At 40.0% G+C, this 17,500-nt stretch overlaps 1 protein-coding gene across 2 annotated transcripts in view; it reads left to right on the forward strand.

Annotated features, from left to right (window-relative positions):
* The first annotated feature begins 45 nt into the window (after positions 1-45).
* Positions 46-17,500, forward strand: part of LOC308076077 (uncharacterized protein) — a 382,945-nt gene continuing 365,490 nt past the window's right edge. Inside the window, exons 1-5 of one of the 2 annotated variants that reach the window (XR_013932249.1) lie at positions 46-181; positions 2,376-2,546; positions 9,393-9,500; positions 10,982-11,180; positions 13,539-14,178. Coding sequence is in view for 1 of the 2 variants with exons in the window: in XM_080416185.1 (XP_080272311.1) it covers positions 2,408-2,546; positions 9,393-9,500; positions 10,982-11,180; positions 13,539-13,644 (552 nt within the window). In the remaining variant the exon portion in view is untranslated. Of the gene's footprint in view, positions 182-2,375; positions 2,547-9,392; positions 9,501-10,981; positions 11,181-13,538; positions 14,376-17,500 lie in introns of those variants that run through there. The other variant, XM_080416185.1, reaches the window with a different exon arrangement.

Below are 17,500 nucleotides of genomic sequence, written 5' to 3' on the forward strand. Positions count from 1 at the left end.
ATGTAGTGAATCAGATTAAGAGAGAGAGAGAGAGAGAGAGAGAGGGGGGGGGTAGAGAGAGGTAGACCTACAGAGGAAGTTAAAGGAGCACATGCTTGTCATTCCACAGGTGAACAGGTTCCTCCACTAGGCTGTGATGTCATCAGTGTGTTCTCTGCTTCTCACCGGAGTCTGACCACAGGTAGGATCACTGCTCTGTGCTTTAATCTGTACTATTATACACTCCCTGCTTTATGCTTTAATCAGTAACACAACATTATACTACCTGCTTTAAGCTTTAATCTGTCATTTACCTGTCCACCAGCCATGTGGGTAAAATATACAGTATAATATATGACATGTGTGTGTGTGTGTGTGTGTGTGTGTGTGTGTGTGTGTGTGTGTCATTATCAATATAGGGGGACATTTTCACAACACAATTTTTTTAAATGTCATGTCCGTCTGTCTGTCTCTCTTTATGATTTCATCATGTGATGTTTATTAATCTCTTTCCCTCTTCCTGCATGTTTTCTTGCCTTTAAAAACACACATTCCCAGATTTAACGTTTATGTTTACAGTTTTATTATGATGTCATGTGTTATTATGTCACGTGTGTCAGTTATTCAACCGTTAGTCAGACTGTTGTCTCACATAATGTTCACATCCTTCCGGTCATCATACTGTATATTCTAGCAATGGTGTAAAGTAACTAAGTACATTTACTCAAGTACTGTACTGAAGTACAAGTTTGAGGTACTTTGACTTTACTGGAGTATTTCCAATTGTCTATACTTTTACTTCTACACCACTTCATCTCAGAGGAAAATATTGTACTTTTACTCCACTACAATAATTTGAAAACTTTAGTTACTTTGCAGATATAAATGATTATATTATGAAACATACATTAACCACTTTAGTCCTATTTTATACCTATAGGCTATTTGAAAATAGCAGATCTACAAGCTCACAACGCGTCGCGATGCGACGCGTTTTGAGCTTGTAGATCGGCTATTTTCATACATTTTAGTACTTTTACTTTTGGTACTTTTAAGTACATTTTGATACCAATACTTTGATATCAAGACTTACACTTGTAACAGAGTACTTCTACATTGCAGTATTGATACTTTTACTTAAGTAAAACATCTTGAGTACTTTTTCCTCCATAGCTTTGGGAGATTGTGTAATATAGTTGTCTGGCTCCGTGAGACTATTCAACCGTCCACACAGGGTTAATGTGTCACTTCCTGTTTACGTACAGTAACTGTTACAGTAACTGTTACAGTAACTGTTACAGTAAGGTGTGTCACTCATACAGCTATAAGCTGAGACATGCTGTATCAGTGGAGCTCCAACCTTTCCATGTCAGGGACCCCCAAAATGATACGTATTTGGCCGCGGACCCCCATCTCAAATGATGTTGTTCCGGGGACCCCCCCAGAAGCACAGATTGGAAATGTTCGATTTAAAACATATATATATACTGTACATTCCAAGATTTGCACAACATTTCCACGATTTAAAAGAAAATAGCAGATCTACAAGCTCATAGCGCTTGAGCTTGTAGAATGAATAGCCAAATAAATCTTAAACTGACGAAAACTAAATAAAATCTAAGCCATGATGACTAAAACTAAGACTAAATATACTGACAATTTGGTCCCAAAAATTTAGACTAGACTAAAATGCCGATCTACAAGCTTGTGGGCTTGTAGCTTACATACATATTTCATGTATTCCAAATACACAGCCGTAGATCGGTCGTACTGTATCCGCACACGGTTAGCAGGCTGATCTCCGCGGCATAAAAGTTCTCCGCGCTGCGCGTGTAACTCACCCAATAATTGGAGATATTATCCTCTATAGTTTCATATCCATTTGAAAGTTCTGACAGAAAACATGTGTTTAGTAAAATATCTCCACTTTTCCACGAGCTGCTGCACACGGACGACTTTCTGTACGGGCGAAGGGCCCGGAACGAGTGAAGGACTGAATATACTGTATCTGAACTTCCTTTGGGAAGCACAAACGTTATGGGGCACACAATGGGCAGACGGTAGTGACCAGCAGAGGTTGCTAAAAATCGTTAGTTGTGAATTTGCATTGTACAACTTTAAGAATCGCGTCAGTTAAGTCAACTAGAACTAGAGTAAAAGTAAGATATCTCAGATGACTGAGTAAAATGTGACTAAAACTAAATGGAATTTTATTCAACAGACTAGGACTAAAACTACATACAAAATTTGCTGTCTAAATGCCCCCTGCCCCCCCCCCCCCCCCCCTCTCTCTCCTTAACGCCTGTAAACCTGTGATGTGACAGTATAATAATAATAAATAATATAATATTATAATAAATAAATCATAAAGTTTGTTTCTCTGTGTGGTCCTGCAGCGCAGCGCTGTGATTGGTCGACTGGCTGATCGATGGAGCCGCCATCGTACGACGAGGCCCGCCTCCACCCTCCGGCCCTGGGCACCGTGTCTATGGGTGTCAGCCCCCCCCCCACCTACCATGTGACCCTCACCTCACCCTCCACACCCCCACCCACTTATGGAGAAGCAGGTACGTCTGTCTGTCTGTCTGTCTGTCTGTCTGTCTGTCTGTCTGTCTGTCTGTCTGTCTGTCTGTCTGTCTGTCTGTCTGTCTGTCTGTCTCTGTCTGTCTGTCTGTCTGTCTGTCTCTCTGTCTGTCTGTCTGTCTGTCTGTCTGTCTGTCTGTCTGTCTGTCTGTCTGTCTGTCTGTCTCTTTGCCCCCCACTCTCCCCCTCCCTCTCTGTGTCTTGATCTCAGACTCAGACTAAAGGAGTTTTAAAAACCAAATAGATTTATAAATCAAGTTGCATCTCCAACATGAGGCGGCATTTCACAGACATAAGTAGAGTGCAGAGAGAAGAGTGCAGTGCCTCAAAGAAACTATAGGATACCAGGTGAACAATAAACCTAGCATCCTATATTAGAGTTGACAGACCTGACCATGGTGCGCATCGTGGTCAGCATTGTGAGCAATGCTCTCACAGCTGATTCAATTCACTTAGAATTGTCAAAATGAATGCCCTTGACGTGAGGTGACTTCTTGTTCTTGTTCCAGTTGTTTCCACCGTTTCAAAATCAACTTATGGATTCTAACACAGTGTAGTCAGTCTGTAGACCAGGGGTGATGCAACTTTGATGATGCAGAGGGCCACTATATATTTCCACACTCACTCCAGAGGGGACACATTGCATATTACTGTCGGACCATTCTATGTCACACAAAAGTAGCAAAAATAGCCGATCTACAAGCTCAAAACGCGCCGCAGTGCGACGCGTTTTGAGCTTGTAGATCTGCTACTTTTGCTACTTTTTAACTCTCTCAGTGCCAAGAGTATTTTCATAAAGTACTCCCCCAGTGCCAACAATTTGCGGTTTTTTAAATTTTGTAATTTTTCATTCAAATAAATGATCTGATTGGGTTTTTAAACCCATAATACAGTTCTACCAGTAGAGAGCAACAAATCGACACATTGATGATCTCGCTGGCTCACTCGCCCCCTCCCAAACAGGCTCACGTCATATCCGGTCATAACCGGATGTTGACATTTTTGACAATCGTTGATCGGGCTAAATTACGATGTGATACACGACTACGATGACTGATCGTCACCCAGACCAAAGAGAGTAGACGTGGACCTCTCCGTTTGTTTTTTATACCGTGTGAAAAAACGTGACTTTCCCTATTCTTGCCGAAAATGACCGCGGGAAAAAAATGAGAACCGGAAGTGATCATGAAAAATAAACAGAATAGCGCGACCACAGTCAAAAGTAAAAACTCAGGATTTCTCGTGCTGGCACTGAGGGTACTCGGGAAAAACTCGGGATATCTTGGGGCGTGGCACTGAGAGAGTTAATGGGAATTCAGATTTTTTTTTTGCATTTCTTTTTTTGGAATCCTAAAGAAAAAATCATTTTAATTTAATTTCAAATGCATTTAGTTATACTTATGTTAACTTTATGAACTTCAATACAAACACATTGGACATAAAAAAGACAATAGAATGTTAATACTAGTCATTAAGCTACTAATATAGACTGAAGTAATTAAAGCGGGTCATGTTTACATGTTATGAATCATAACAGCTGAAATCAATAATATATCACTATTCTGATATTAACCTGTGGGCCGCATTAAGTGAAGTTGGGGGCCGTATGTGGCCCCCGGGCCGCCAGTTGCCCATGTATGTGTTAGGCTGTACATGAATGCAGAGCCTGGTGAATGTGTTCACCTGCTGTGTAAAGTGTAAGATCTAAATTTCTCTCTGATTTAGGATAGTTTACGCTTGATTATCTCTCACTCTGTAACTATAATCCCAGTGTCCCACATTTTGGGCCGAACAGCGTCTGTTATTATTCATTTTATAATTCCAAAACTGTTGGATAATTATCATGAGTGACTATACGTTCAAATCTGATTGGTTCTGTCAACTATTTTGAGCCAATGACACAAACATTAGTACCATGTGACAGAGGGGCCGAAATTGAACGAAACCTGCTCTATATGGTAGAAATAGGTCAACAATACAAATGACGCTAGTTTTTTAAATTAATTTATTTTTAATGAGCGGTCCCCACCAAATCTACTAATCTACCGGAACTACTTCATATTCATCAGAACCGGACCATAACTCTGACCACGGGACTCGGGCAATCAATTAATACCTTTGCAACCACTACATTAATGGTAAGTATTTCCTACAGAAAATACTCACAAAATCTGAACTAATCCTTTAAGTAGGCATTTTTTAGGTATTTGTTTCCAATTTCCAATACTTTTACTTCTACTCCACTACATTTCAGAGAAAAAAAAAATACTTTTACTGCACTACAATTATTTGCAAACTTTAGTTACTAGTTACTTTGCAGATATAAATTATGATATTATAAAACATACATTAACCACTTTAGCCCTATTCTATTCCTAGGCTATTTGAAAATAGCCGATCTACAAGCTCACAACGTGTCGCATCGCGACACGTTGTGAGCTTGTAGATCTGCTGTTTTCAAACATTTTAGTACTTTTACTTTTGGTACTTTAAGTACATTTTGTATCATAGATATCATCATATCTATCTCCACTATTATGTCAGTTTTCTCACAGATGTTTTTTCAGGTCAGTTTTGAAAGAAACCAGTGACTCACATCCTTTAATCCATTTAGACCAGGAACCCATCTGTGACATTTTAAGATTTTTATTCAAAAAAATAGCAGATCTACGAGCTTGTAGATCTGCTATTTTTTTGAAGAATCTTGAAAATGTGTGCATTTGAATATATATATATATATATATATATATATATATATATATATATATATATATATATATATATATATATATATATATATATTTTTTTTTAAAGCGAACATTTGTAACTCAAATCTTTGCTTCAGGGGGGTCCCTGGAACAAGATATTTTGAGATGGGGGTTCGTGGGCCAAATACAAAATGTTTTCTAAATCCTAACAGTATGTTACTATATCAGTGGTGCTCAATCTTTTTCATGTCAAGGACCCCCACAATTATATGTATTTGGCCGTGGACCCCCATCTCAAAATATGTTGTTCCAGGGACCCCCCAGAAGCAAAGATTTGAGTTTAAAATGTTCGCTTTAATATATATATTCAAAGATTTGCACACATTTTCACGATTTAAAAAAAATAGCAGATCTACAAGCTCATAGCGCGGCACTCGGTGCCGCGCTATGAGCTTGTAGATCTGCTATTTTTCAATGGCCAAAGTGTAAAATAATGCTTTTTTAGCTCATATCTAAAAATGAAAAATAGCAGATCTACAAGCTCATAGCACGGCACTCGGTGCCGCGCTATGAGCTTGTAGATCTGCTATTTTTCAATGGCCAAAGTGTAAAATAATGCTTTTTTAGCTCAAATCAAAAAATGACACAGATGCGTTCCAGGTCTTAATGGGTTAAATGGTCAAACTGTATTTGTCATAGTAAGTAAATATAAAGTCATGTTTACATCGTGCTAAGAGTAATAATGCGTGTTATAGAGTATATTTTGCAAGGATATGAATACAGCTGTGATCTGAGATTATGACTCGTCCCTTTGCTGTGACTTGGACACAGAAAGTTTGTCCCAACAGTGTGGATTTTGACAGCAAATTTTTATTTAGTTTTAGTCATAGTCTTTTGAATAAAACTCAATATCATAAGATTATAGTTGACTAAATCTACAGTTGATTTAGTCGACTAAAATGTATGTTGTCGGTGCCTTGATGGAGTCGTAATGGCTGATTTTACACTTGGTTGCATGCTGAAAATAGCGAAACATCTACAAGCACATAACTGCGACACGTTATGAGCTTGTAGATCTGCTATTTTCACTTGACCTGTCTTGGTTCTACTGGATCTCTTCTCCACTAGATCCCTCACTAACACTTTAGTCTAGTTTTTATTTGTTGACAAAATTGTCAATATATTTAGTCTAGTTTTAGTCATCATAGCTTAGTTTTTATTTAGTTTTCGTCAGTGTAAAAAGGTTGTAGACGAACATTTTTCGTGTCCTAGGTAACAGTCCTTGCTTTTTCAGTTCTGTATTAATGACATGAATTGATATTTGCAGACGTAGTTGTGACGACTCCTTTGTAGAGTTAAAGGAGAATTTTGGACTAAAGTTTTCTTACCTTTTCTATGACGTTATGATATCTTAGGATGAATGGTACAGTAGAAAAATGTCATAACTCCACCCCTGAGCCACCACAGCTTAAAAGGTGCGCGGATAGGCCTTAGGTTAGATCACATATTTTAATAGCTTTTTTTTTTTTTTTTTTTGGTGAGATCTGACGTTCATAGTGACAGAACACTGTCCCAAAAAAAAAAAGTCTCGCTAGACGAGATTGAAATCTCGAGATTTCAATCTTTGCATAGTGTTCTGTCACTATGAACGTCAGATCTAAAAAAAAAAGAAAAAAAAAAAAGCTATTAAAATATGTGATCTAACCTAAGGCCTATCCGCGCACCTTTTAAGCTGTGGCGGCTCAGGGGTGGAGTTATGAAAATGTTCTACTGTACCATTCATCCTAAGATATCATAACGTCATAGAAAAGGTAAGAAAACTTTAGTCCAAAATTCTCCTTTAAGTGATGACATGAGAAACTGTCTAAAATGATAGTGTCGTTGCTCCCTGGGAAAACTGAATTTGGTTCCAAAATAAGGTCTGAGTACAGTCAGTCAGTACAGTAGGTTCTTGAGGCTCAGTATTACAGTGAGAGACTCTCTGAACATGTGATCAGTACTCCAGCTGTTAGAGTCGGACAGTTCCATCATGATTGTAGAGATAAGGACTCATAGATTCTACTTCAGGGGTACAGGAACATTTTAAAATCAGTGGTTCTCAACCAGTGGTCCGGGGACCACCAGTGGTCCTTGAGGGGGTTCCAGGGGGTCCCCAGCTAAATGATAGATATTTAGGAACCAAATGGACCCTTATCATAAGGGTCTTATGGGTCTGTAACTCTTATGGGGGTCCCTGAGGCATATCTTTTCAAATGGGGGTCCCTGGGCTAATAAGTGTCAATTTGGGGGTCCTTGACATGAAAAAGGGTTGAAAACCACCGGCGATTCTTAAAAATGTTTTCAAAATCCTAAAGGTTTTTTGAAAAAAATCCAAAAAAAAAAATCCTGATTTTTCAAAGATAGCAGATATACAAGCTCATGGCGCGGCACTCGGTGCAGTGCCGCGCCATGAGCTTGTATATCTGCTATCTTTGAATAGCCAAAGAAATCTAAAGTGACACAGATGCGTTCCAGGTCTTAATGGGTTAAATGAATACAGCTTCAGTTTGACCATGACTCTACTACATGGTGCAGTAGAGACCCCAAGTGGATTAAAAGTGAACTTCTAGTCAGTGTGGTATTGAAGCATAGCTCCAACGTTGGTCCTTCCCAGGTGAAGGGCACTGAGGTCGACCGACCAGCTGCTGCTGGAGGTGCCACCAGACCAGCACCCACAACCAGGGGTGACCGGGCCTTTGTGGTGGCTGCTCCCAGGCTCTGGAATAATTTGCCCATACACATCAGAGCTAGGGTGGCCATACGTCCTCTTTTACCCGGACATGTCCTCTTTTGGGGGGCTGTCTGGGGGGGTTTTTATAAAATCCTTCAAATGTCCGGGGTTTTGAGAGTTTGGGGTGATATCCCCCCCACTTCTGGGACGAAGAAAAAAGAAAAAAACTCGAGCCGGAGGTTTCTACGGGTGGAAAACGGAACGCTCGTCCTAAAACACACTGCCCCATTTTTTCCCTCAGGCCGAGGCCGCCGGATTAGACCCGGGGCGAGGGTGTTTTAGGACGACGGTTCTTCCATTTCAGACTCTGAATCAGACTCCATCGCGCACCTCTCTGAAATTCAGAGAGGTCCGCGAGCAGCGCGATGGAGACCCGCCAATGTTTCCTTTTTGCTTGATATTGTTTGATGGCGAAATAAATCATGACTGATAGACATGAAAGAAGACCCTTCACAGCTAATAGAGAATTTAAAATGTTAAGAATCGGTTCAGAATTGAATGAGTACGGCTATAGTTAAATAGCGTGAAGTGTCCTCTTTTGGGGAATTCAGAATATGGTCACCCTAATCAGAGCGGCCCAGTCGATAGCTACTTTTAAATCCTTACTAAAGACTCATTTCTTCTCCCTGGTCTTCAGTTGTAGCTGACGTAGCCCTGTGTTTTCTCTGACTGGTGCTGTTTATGTTTGTTTGTTTTATTTGGGCGTATTTTATTGTATGTTATTGTCTGTTTGTATTGCATTGTTTGCTCTTTGTTGTGTTTTTTACCTGTACAGCACTTGGTTGGTTGACCTTGTCATGTTAAATGTGCTATATGAATACACTTTGATTTGATTTGATCACTCAATGGCAGCTTAATACCTGGCAAGGCGCGCTCAGATTACACTTTGAGTGTGAGATAAAAAAGATTACAAAATGACCTTTTGTTTCTCCTCCCTATGAATTACTCATCCTGTGATGGCTTGCATACAAGGAGAAGTTTGTATCAAATTCCTTGACGGTGAAGAATATAAAAACCAAGAGAATAGAGTTGAAAAAGTCAAATATAGTCAAACATTAACGTAATGCAAAACTTGATCTAACAACTCAAAGTGAACTTTCTCCAGTTACTTTCAAAACACTGCAAAAATAGCAAAAGTAACAGATCTACAAGCTCATAATGAGTCATGTTGTTCACTATTTGTCACACGACCAAGTATATAGGGCTCTAATAGTATGAGTGTCTTTCTTTTTCTTTCTTTCTTTCTTTCTTTCTTTCTTTCTTTCTCACACCACCTTGACACTTTTGCTTACTGTGTGTGTGTGTGTGTGTGTGTGTGTGTGTGTGTGTGTGTGTGCGTGTGCGTTCCACAGTTACCTGGCCAACGGACCCTTACCCGGTCCTGGCTCCGCCCACGATGCATGCTCCTGTGACCACACCCCCTCAGAGGAGTCAGAACATTGTCCACCAATCAACACACAGTACGTTCCTGTTTGTAGGAAACGATCTTTAACAGATTACTGGACTTTCTTTTAAACTGTATTTTTGTATCCAAACACTCAGCTGACATGTGATATTGCAGATGGGGGTCCGCAGACAAATACTTTAGGGGTCCTTGACATGAAACATTGTGAGAACCAAATGGTCCACAATAACTTTAGACCATACAGTTCCACTGACCTGCTCCCCTTATTTTGGGCTTCATACATGGACCAGGCTGACCAAGATAAGCATTCTAAGTAGGGGTGTGCCGATACACTAATTTCACCAAACGATACGATACGATATTTGGCTCACAACTTCGATACGATACGATACGCACTTTTTTATTATGAAAATATATGGGGGAGAAAAAAATTTAACAAATAATTCTGTTTTTGCATTATTCAGACATGCAAACTTGTAGCTTTTCAGCTACAATAGCCGTTTTGAATCCAAATAGGGCAATAGTGTGACACCTGACCCGAAAAAAAACAACATGTTGTCACCCTTTTCACCTCGGGGCTGTTTGCATGCCTGATTATTATTATTGTAAAAAAGAAAAAAAAAAAGAAAAAAAACGATATTTTTTCCCCCAAAATGATACATATCGTCACGAAAACGTATCGCGATATATCGCGGGATGATATATCGGCACACCCCTAATTCTAAGTATCAACCGCTACTGAGAGTCATAACAAACCTTATGGGTACAGATGTATAGATTCTCTGTGCTCATATTTGGAAGCCTGGGCCATGTATATAAACTGACCACGAGTGGCCTAGCAATCGCTGGCGTGACAAAGAGCAAAGCCAAACAACTTGCGAAATATTGCTCTGTTTCAGCTGTTATAGGCAGTAGGGAGGTGTAAAAGTCACCAAAATGAAAATCGATTACTATAATTATATTCTTACCGATTATTCGACCACGCCCCTTTTTTAAATGTTTTTGGGAAAAAATGCATTTTTTTTTGACTGGGATTTGTTTGGGTGAAATTGTTCTGGGGATTTTCATCAAATGACTCATAGGTTACAATAACAGCATTGCATTGGCCTGTAAACTGAAAGACATTATTGTAACTAAACTATTAAAGACGTGGTGAAATAAACAATATAGCCTTTGCAACAAAACCTATTTCTTTTATTCGATTATCGATATATTCGATTTTTATCCTACAAACTAACTAGACTATTTGAATATTTGATTATTGGGACCCATCCCTAATAGGCAGTCTGTCTGTGTGGAGGAGAAGGTGTCAGGAACTATCAACCCTGTTGTATTAGTTTCCCTGTAAATTCATTGTAATTTGTGGATTCAAATAAATAATTAAAAAAGTGTGTGTGTGTGTGTGTGTGTGTGTGTGTGTGTGTGTGTGTGTGTGTGTGTGTGTGTGTGTGTGTGTGTGCGTGTGCGTGTGCGCGTGTGTGTGTGTGTGTGTGTGTGTGTGTGTGTGTGTGTGTGTGTGTGTGTGTGTGTGTGTAGTCGGTGTGGTGTCAGACGGCAGACCCCCGGGCCAGACGGTGCTCTCCCCCTCCTCCTCTCAGACGGTGTACAGCCTGGCTCTGGGGGAACACCCGTCGGTGGTCCAGTGTCCGTACTGCCGCCACAACGTCACCACGGCCGTTCAGTACAAAGCGGGACGAGCCGCCTGGTGTACCTGCTTTATCTTTGTCCTGCTGGGGTGAGAGAGCACACACACACACACACACACACACAGACACACAGACACACAGACACAGACACAGACACACACACACACACACACACACACACACACACACACACACACACACACACACGTTTGCATGACTATACTTGCGAGGACATCAACATTTTAAGACGGTGATTTCATAAATGCCCTTTTTCTTTTTGTTGCCATGTTTGACTGTAAGCCCCGGTGCACCAACACATAGCCGCATGGTGGGCTTATGGGCAATTCTTTGCTTATCTTCGAAAAAAAGAAATCATAAAACAACTGTTTTTCTTCTTAGCAGTGTTGATTTTGACAGCAAATTTTGATGTAGTTTTAGTCATAGTCTTTTGAATCAGATTCCATTTAGTTTTAGTCATATTTTAGTCATCTGAAATGTTTTAGTTTTTGTGTAGTTTTAGTCGACTAAATATCATAAGATTATAGTCGACTAATAGTCGACTAAAATGTATGTTGTCGGTGCCTTGATGGCGTCGTAATGGCTGATTTTACACTTGGTTGTATGCTGAAAATAGAAGATCTACAAGCTCACAACGCGTCGCGCTGCGACGCGTTGTGAGCTTGTAGATCTGCTATTTTCAGAGCGCGACACCCGAGCGCAACCAAATATAAAATGACTTTCTTTTAGTTCCACTGGATCTCTTCTCCACTAGTCTTAGTTCCACTGGATCTCTTCTCCACTAGTCTTAGTTCTACTGGATCTCTTCTCCACTAGTCTTAGTTCTACTGGATCTCTGCTCCTCTAGTCTTAGTTCTACTGGATCTCTTCTCCACTAGTCTTAGTTCTACTGGATCTCTTCTCCACTAGTCTTAGTTCTACTGGATCTCTTCTCCACTAGTCTTAGTTCTACTGGATCTCTTCTCCGCTAGTCTTAGTTCTACTGGATCTCTTCTCCTCTAGTCTTAGTTCTACTGGATCTCTTCTCCGCTAGTCTTAGTTCTACTGGATCTCTTCTCCACTAGTCTTAGTTCTACTGGATCTCTTCTCCGCTAGTCTTAGTTCTACTGGATCTCTTCTCCACTAGTCTTAGTTCTACTGGATCTCTTCTCCGCTAGTCTTAGTTCTACTGGATCTCTTCTCCACTAGTCTTAGTTCTACTGGATCTCTGCTCCTCTAGTCTTAGTTCTACTGGATCTCTTCTCCACTAGTCTTAGTTCTACTGGATCTCTTCTCCACTAGTCTTAGTTCTACTGGATCTCTTCTCCACTAGTCTTAGTTCTACTGGATCTCTTCTCCACTAGTCTTAGTTCTACTGGATCTCTGCTCCTCTAGTCTTAGTTCTACTGGATCTCTTCTCCACTAGTCTTAGTTCTACTGGATCTCTTCTCCACTAGTCTTAGTTCTACTGGATCTCTGCTCCTCTAGTCTTAGTTCTACTGGATCTCTTCTCCACTAGTCTTAGTTCTACTGGATCTCTTCTCCTCTAGTCTTAGTTCTACTGGATCTCTTCTCCTCTAGTCTTAGTTCTACTGGATCTCTTCTCCACTAGTCTTAGTTCTACTGGATCTCTTCTCTTCTACACAGATGATCAAATATATTGATCATCTGTTTTTGAGATGATCAATATATTTAGTCATAGTTTAGTTTTAGTCAACGAAATCAACTCTGCTGCTCAGTATCAGCTGTTATTATAGTAAAGCTCTCAATGTGGAGGAGACGTTGTTTCCTTTATCCGTGATTGATGTCTTGCTGTGTCTGACTAGTATGTCGACTATATTGTACGTGACAATGTTCTACCGTCTATTCTTTGAGACACACATACGGGTATTTCGGGGCGTGGCTGAATCCGCCATTCCTTCACCAAGGTGAAACAACACAGCTTTCAACATTAGAATTACATTACGGAACGAACACGTTGTTACATTTAGTGGGTTTATTTCATCATAGAGCAACATATGGTGAAGTATTGTAGTGCAGGTCAGTGCAGCAACCACCCATCTTGTGAAAAATATAAACAGGACCGCACGATATTCTAAACTTTCCGCGATTCTGGCAATAATCATATTCTCTGAGACACACATCCCAGTTTTTTGCCACGTCAAACGAGGGAATCACGTGACGTTGATCCCCTTTCTCCTATTGGCTCACACTAAGACATGACGTGTGTGTAGGCAGAAGAATACACTTTATAACCGGCTGTTCTCCTATTGTCTGACTGTACTGGCAGTGTTTATGTCCTTTGTACAAGGCATCCTTCTACTTCTGTTTATGTGGACATAAATACATATTTCAATTGTGTGTGTGCGTGCGCGCGTGTGTGTGTGTGTGCGTGTGCGTGCGTGTGTGTGTGTGTGTGTGTGTGTGTGTGTGTGTGTGTGTGTGTGTAGGTTCGTCTGTGGTTGCTGCCTGATTCCCTTTTGTGCCGAGTCGATGCAAGACGTCCATCACTCCTGTCCACAATGCCATAAACACCTGTGTATACACACCAGATAATCACACACACACACACACACGTCCTCTTAGTATTTTTCTATTTGTTTTGGGTGGAACTAACAGTGGGTCTGTAATATACTACAATATTTATATACTGTATATATATACATATACATGTTTTTATACATTTTTCTTTTTAATATATCTACGATGTGTCCATTCTCTGTCACATACAGTACTGTAGCTCTGTGTTTCTCAAAGTTAGGTCCGTGCAAAAGGAGTTTGTTAAATAGCGTCACAATCATTTTAACCACTATTATTATTTCATACTTTGGCTATTAAAAAATAGCAGATCTACAAGCTCATAGCGCGGCACTCGAGCTTGTAGATCTGCTATTTTTTTTTATTCCCTGGCTCAAAATATGTTTGAGATGGGGGTCCGCAGCCAAATACATATCATTTTGGGGGTCCTTGACATGAAAAAAAGTGTGAGAACCACTTGCCTTATGGGATATCCTACCTACGTCACTAAGGAGTAAAACCACTTCATGATTCCTTTAAATGTCGCCAAATCCATCCTAACCCTCACTGAACGTTCATTGTCTTTTAAATCACGTGACATTGAGGCAGCCGTGCCACTGCCAACGGCACTTAAGATTTATTTGGCTATTCAAAAGTATCAGATCTACAAGCTCATAGCGCATAGCACTATTACAGCAACATTTATTTGCAGAGGCAGAGGACACACAGATATTAGTGTTTTTTATTGATAGTAGATATGAGTGTTAGGATTTAAAAATGTTCACTTAAATATATATATATATATATATATATATATATATATATATATATATATATATATATATATATATATATATATATATATATATATATTATATATATATATTAAAAGATTTTCACACATTTTCACGATTATTTTATTTTATTTATAAAAAAAATAAATAGCAGATCTACAACCTCATAGACACACACGACCGGAAACGGAAGGCCTACAAATTCACGCCCACTTTTGACACAGTGCCGCTACTCGAGGTCCGTTAGAACGATGAACTGCAGCTCTCAATGCAATCTCTATGAGAGGCATTGTAAAATACCGTCATTTCACTGGTTAACTACTGAGGCTGTAGCGTTTTTTTTTGTGTTCTAATAATCTGTCCCATTTGTTTAATTTGTCCTTTTTAATGTCCCATATCTTTCATCTCGATATACTACCCACAATATACTATAATATACTCCATCAGTATGTCAAAACCGCTAGCATCGGAGATCTATATCGCATGGTATATACGTCACGGACGCATCCCTTGAGGTTTTCAATACCCAGAAAACTGGCGAAAGTGGCCGTTTTCAATATGTTTTGGTCATTATCTCTGGAACAGAAGGTCCAATCTGCTCAGTTCAAAGCTTGTTGGATGCGTAACTTTGAGGACATTAAGCACGCAATGACACATTTTCGTTTTTTTTCTGTCCTGCCTCTATAGTGGGTACGCCACTGGTCGGCGCTCGGCGCTCGTAAAGACAGTGATGTCACTGAAATGCGACAACTTGTCTGTCTGCTGTCTACCCTCTGCTGTGTTAACATTATGGGTAACTCGTTAAAGTTGCAAATTAAATGGGAAACACATCAACTATTAAGAAAACAAGAAGATATGTTGACAAAGACACTCCATACATTTGGAAACATATTTTTATTTAAATCAATATCGTCTTCAGTTAATGCAGGATCATTTAAAAGTAGGCTAACTTTCATATCCTCTCATAGGGAACGCATTGGCAGCTGCAGTTCATCGTTCTAACGGACCTCGAGTAGCGGTGCTGTCTCTAAAGTGGGCGTGGATTTGTAGGCCTTCCGTTTCCGGTCGTGTCTGTCCATAGCGCCGCACTCTGTGCCGTGCTATGAGGTTGTAGATCTGCTATTCTTTTTTATAGCCAAAGACATCTGAAAATGACACAATGACCCGGAATGAAAGGGTTAAACGCCTCCTAAAAAGCCACGTTTCACAGAAATGCTGCCTAACTTATACCACTTGTTCCTAACTATAGGAAACGTCTTACTGTAGGAACATCTTACAAATAAGACTCAGTGAAACTGTTTGTTTTCTGTTAGTCTTTTACATGCTCCTGGACTGCAGTCAGAGCCGTTGAGAGAGGGAGTTACCACGTTCACAGAGACCTCTGTTATTAACAAATCAATAATGTTCATATAATGTTCAATATTCAATCGTTTTATTGCCAAAAGCAGCTTTTACGATTGATTTGGAAGTTGTTTCTGTGCTCTGGGGCAAAACCTCTTCTCCTTCTTCCGGCTAAATCCCATTTGGGTGAGTCTCCAACGTGGATCGTCATTCAGCTTCCATCTGGTTCTGTTTTCTGTCTCTTCCTCAGTGACTCCTGCCTCCTGCATGTCCTCCTCTCTCACCACATCCATAAACCTCCTCTTTAGCCTTCCTCTTCTCCTCTCCTCCTCTTCTCCTCTTCTCTTCTCCTCTCCTCCTCTTCTCTTCTTACCTGGGAAAACAAACAGAGATAACTATTCTGCCCTACAAAGCCAGAGTGCAGTAACTACGAAAAACAAATTAACCGATTAATGGGTTTAAAAGTGTTTCAACTGGTCAGCCAAACCATATATCTGCATAGAAGTGATATTACACTCGTTGTATCTGTTCTTAACCCCTTAAGACCGGGAACACATCTGTGTAACCACCATTATTTTATACTTTTGCTATTCAAAAATAGCAGATCTACAAGCTCATAGCGTGGCACAGAGTGCCGCGCTATGAGCTTGTAGATCTGCTATTTTTGAAAAAATCTTGACCATTATGTGCAAATCTTTGAATATATGTATTTTTTTTAAGCGAACATTTGTAACTCAAATCTTTGCTTCTGGGGGGTCCCTGGAACAACATATTTTAAGATGGGGGTCTGCAGCCAAATACATATGATTTTTGGGGGTTCTTGACATGAAAAGTTTTGAGAACCACTCATGTTATTGCAACATTTAGAAGACATTTGTAGAATCCCCGGAAGCAGAAGATTTGAGTTAAAAAAAATTACTTTAAAAAATATATATATTCAAAGATTTGAAAACATTTTCATGATTTTTCAAAAAATAGCAGATCTACAAGCTCATACAGCGGCACTCGGTGCCGCTGTATGAGCTTGTATATCTGCTATTTTTGAATAGCCAAAGTATAAGATAACGGTTAAAGTGGTTAAATCTAAAATGACACATGCTTTCCCTGGTCGTAATGGCTTAAGGTAATTGTTTATCCCCCAAAATCACGAGGCTAATTTCACCTTTGGGATGAAACACAAACGTAACAAAGAATTCGGTGCGTCCAAAAAAACAGTTACTGCACTTTGTCTTTGTAGGACAGCATTGTTGTCTCTGTAGGACAGCATTGTTGTCTTTGTAGGACAGCATTGTTGTCTCTGTAGGACAGCATTGTTGTCTTTGTAGGACAGCATTGTTGTCTTTGTAGGACAGCATTGTTGTCTCTGTAGGACAGCATTGTTGTCTCTGTAGGACAGCATTGTTGTCTTTGTAGGACAGCATTGTTGTCTTTGTAGGACAGCATTGTTGTCTTTGTAGGACAGCATTGTTGTCTTTGTAGGACAGCATTGTTGTCTTTGTAGGACAGCATTGTTGTCTCTGTAGGACAGCATTGTTGTCTCTGTAGGACAGCATTGTTGTCTCTGTAGGACAGCATTGTTGTCTTTGTAGGACAGCATTGTTGTCTTTGTAGGACAGCATTGTTGTCTTTGTAGGACAGCATTGTTGTCTTTGTAGGACAGCATTGTTGTCTTTGTAGGACAGCATTGTTGTGTTTGTAGGACAGCATTGTTGTCTCTGTAGGACAGCATTGTTGGCCCGGTGCTGTCTGGTGAACCGTTC

Source organism: Gymnoscopelus braueri, assembly GCF_963280865.1.
Source record: "Gymnoscopelus braueri genome assembly, chromosome: 2".
In the NCBI taxonomy this organism is placed as follows: domain Eukaryota; kingdom Metazoa; phylum Chordata; class Actinopteri; order Myctophiformes; family Myctophidae; genus Gymnoscopelus; species Gymnoscopelus braueri.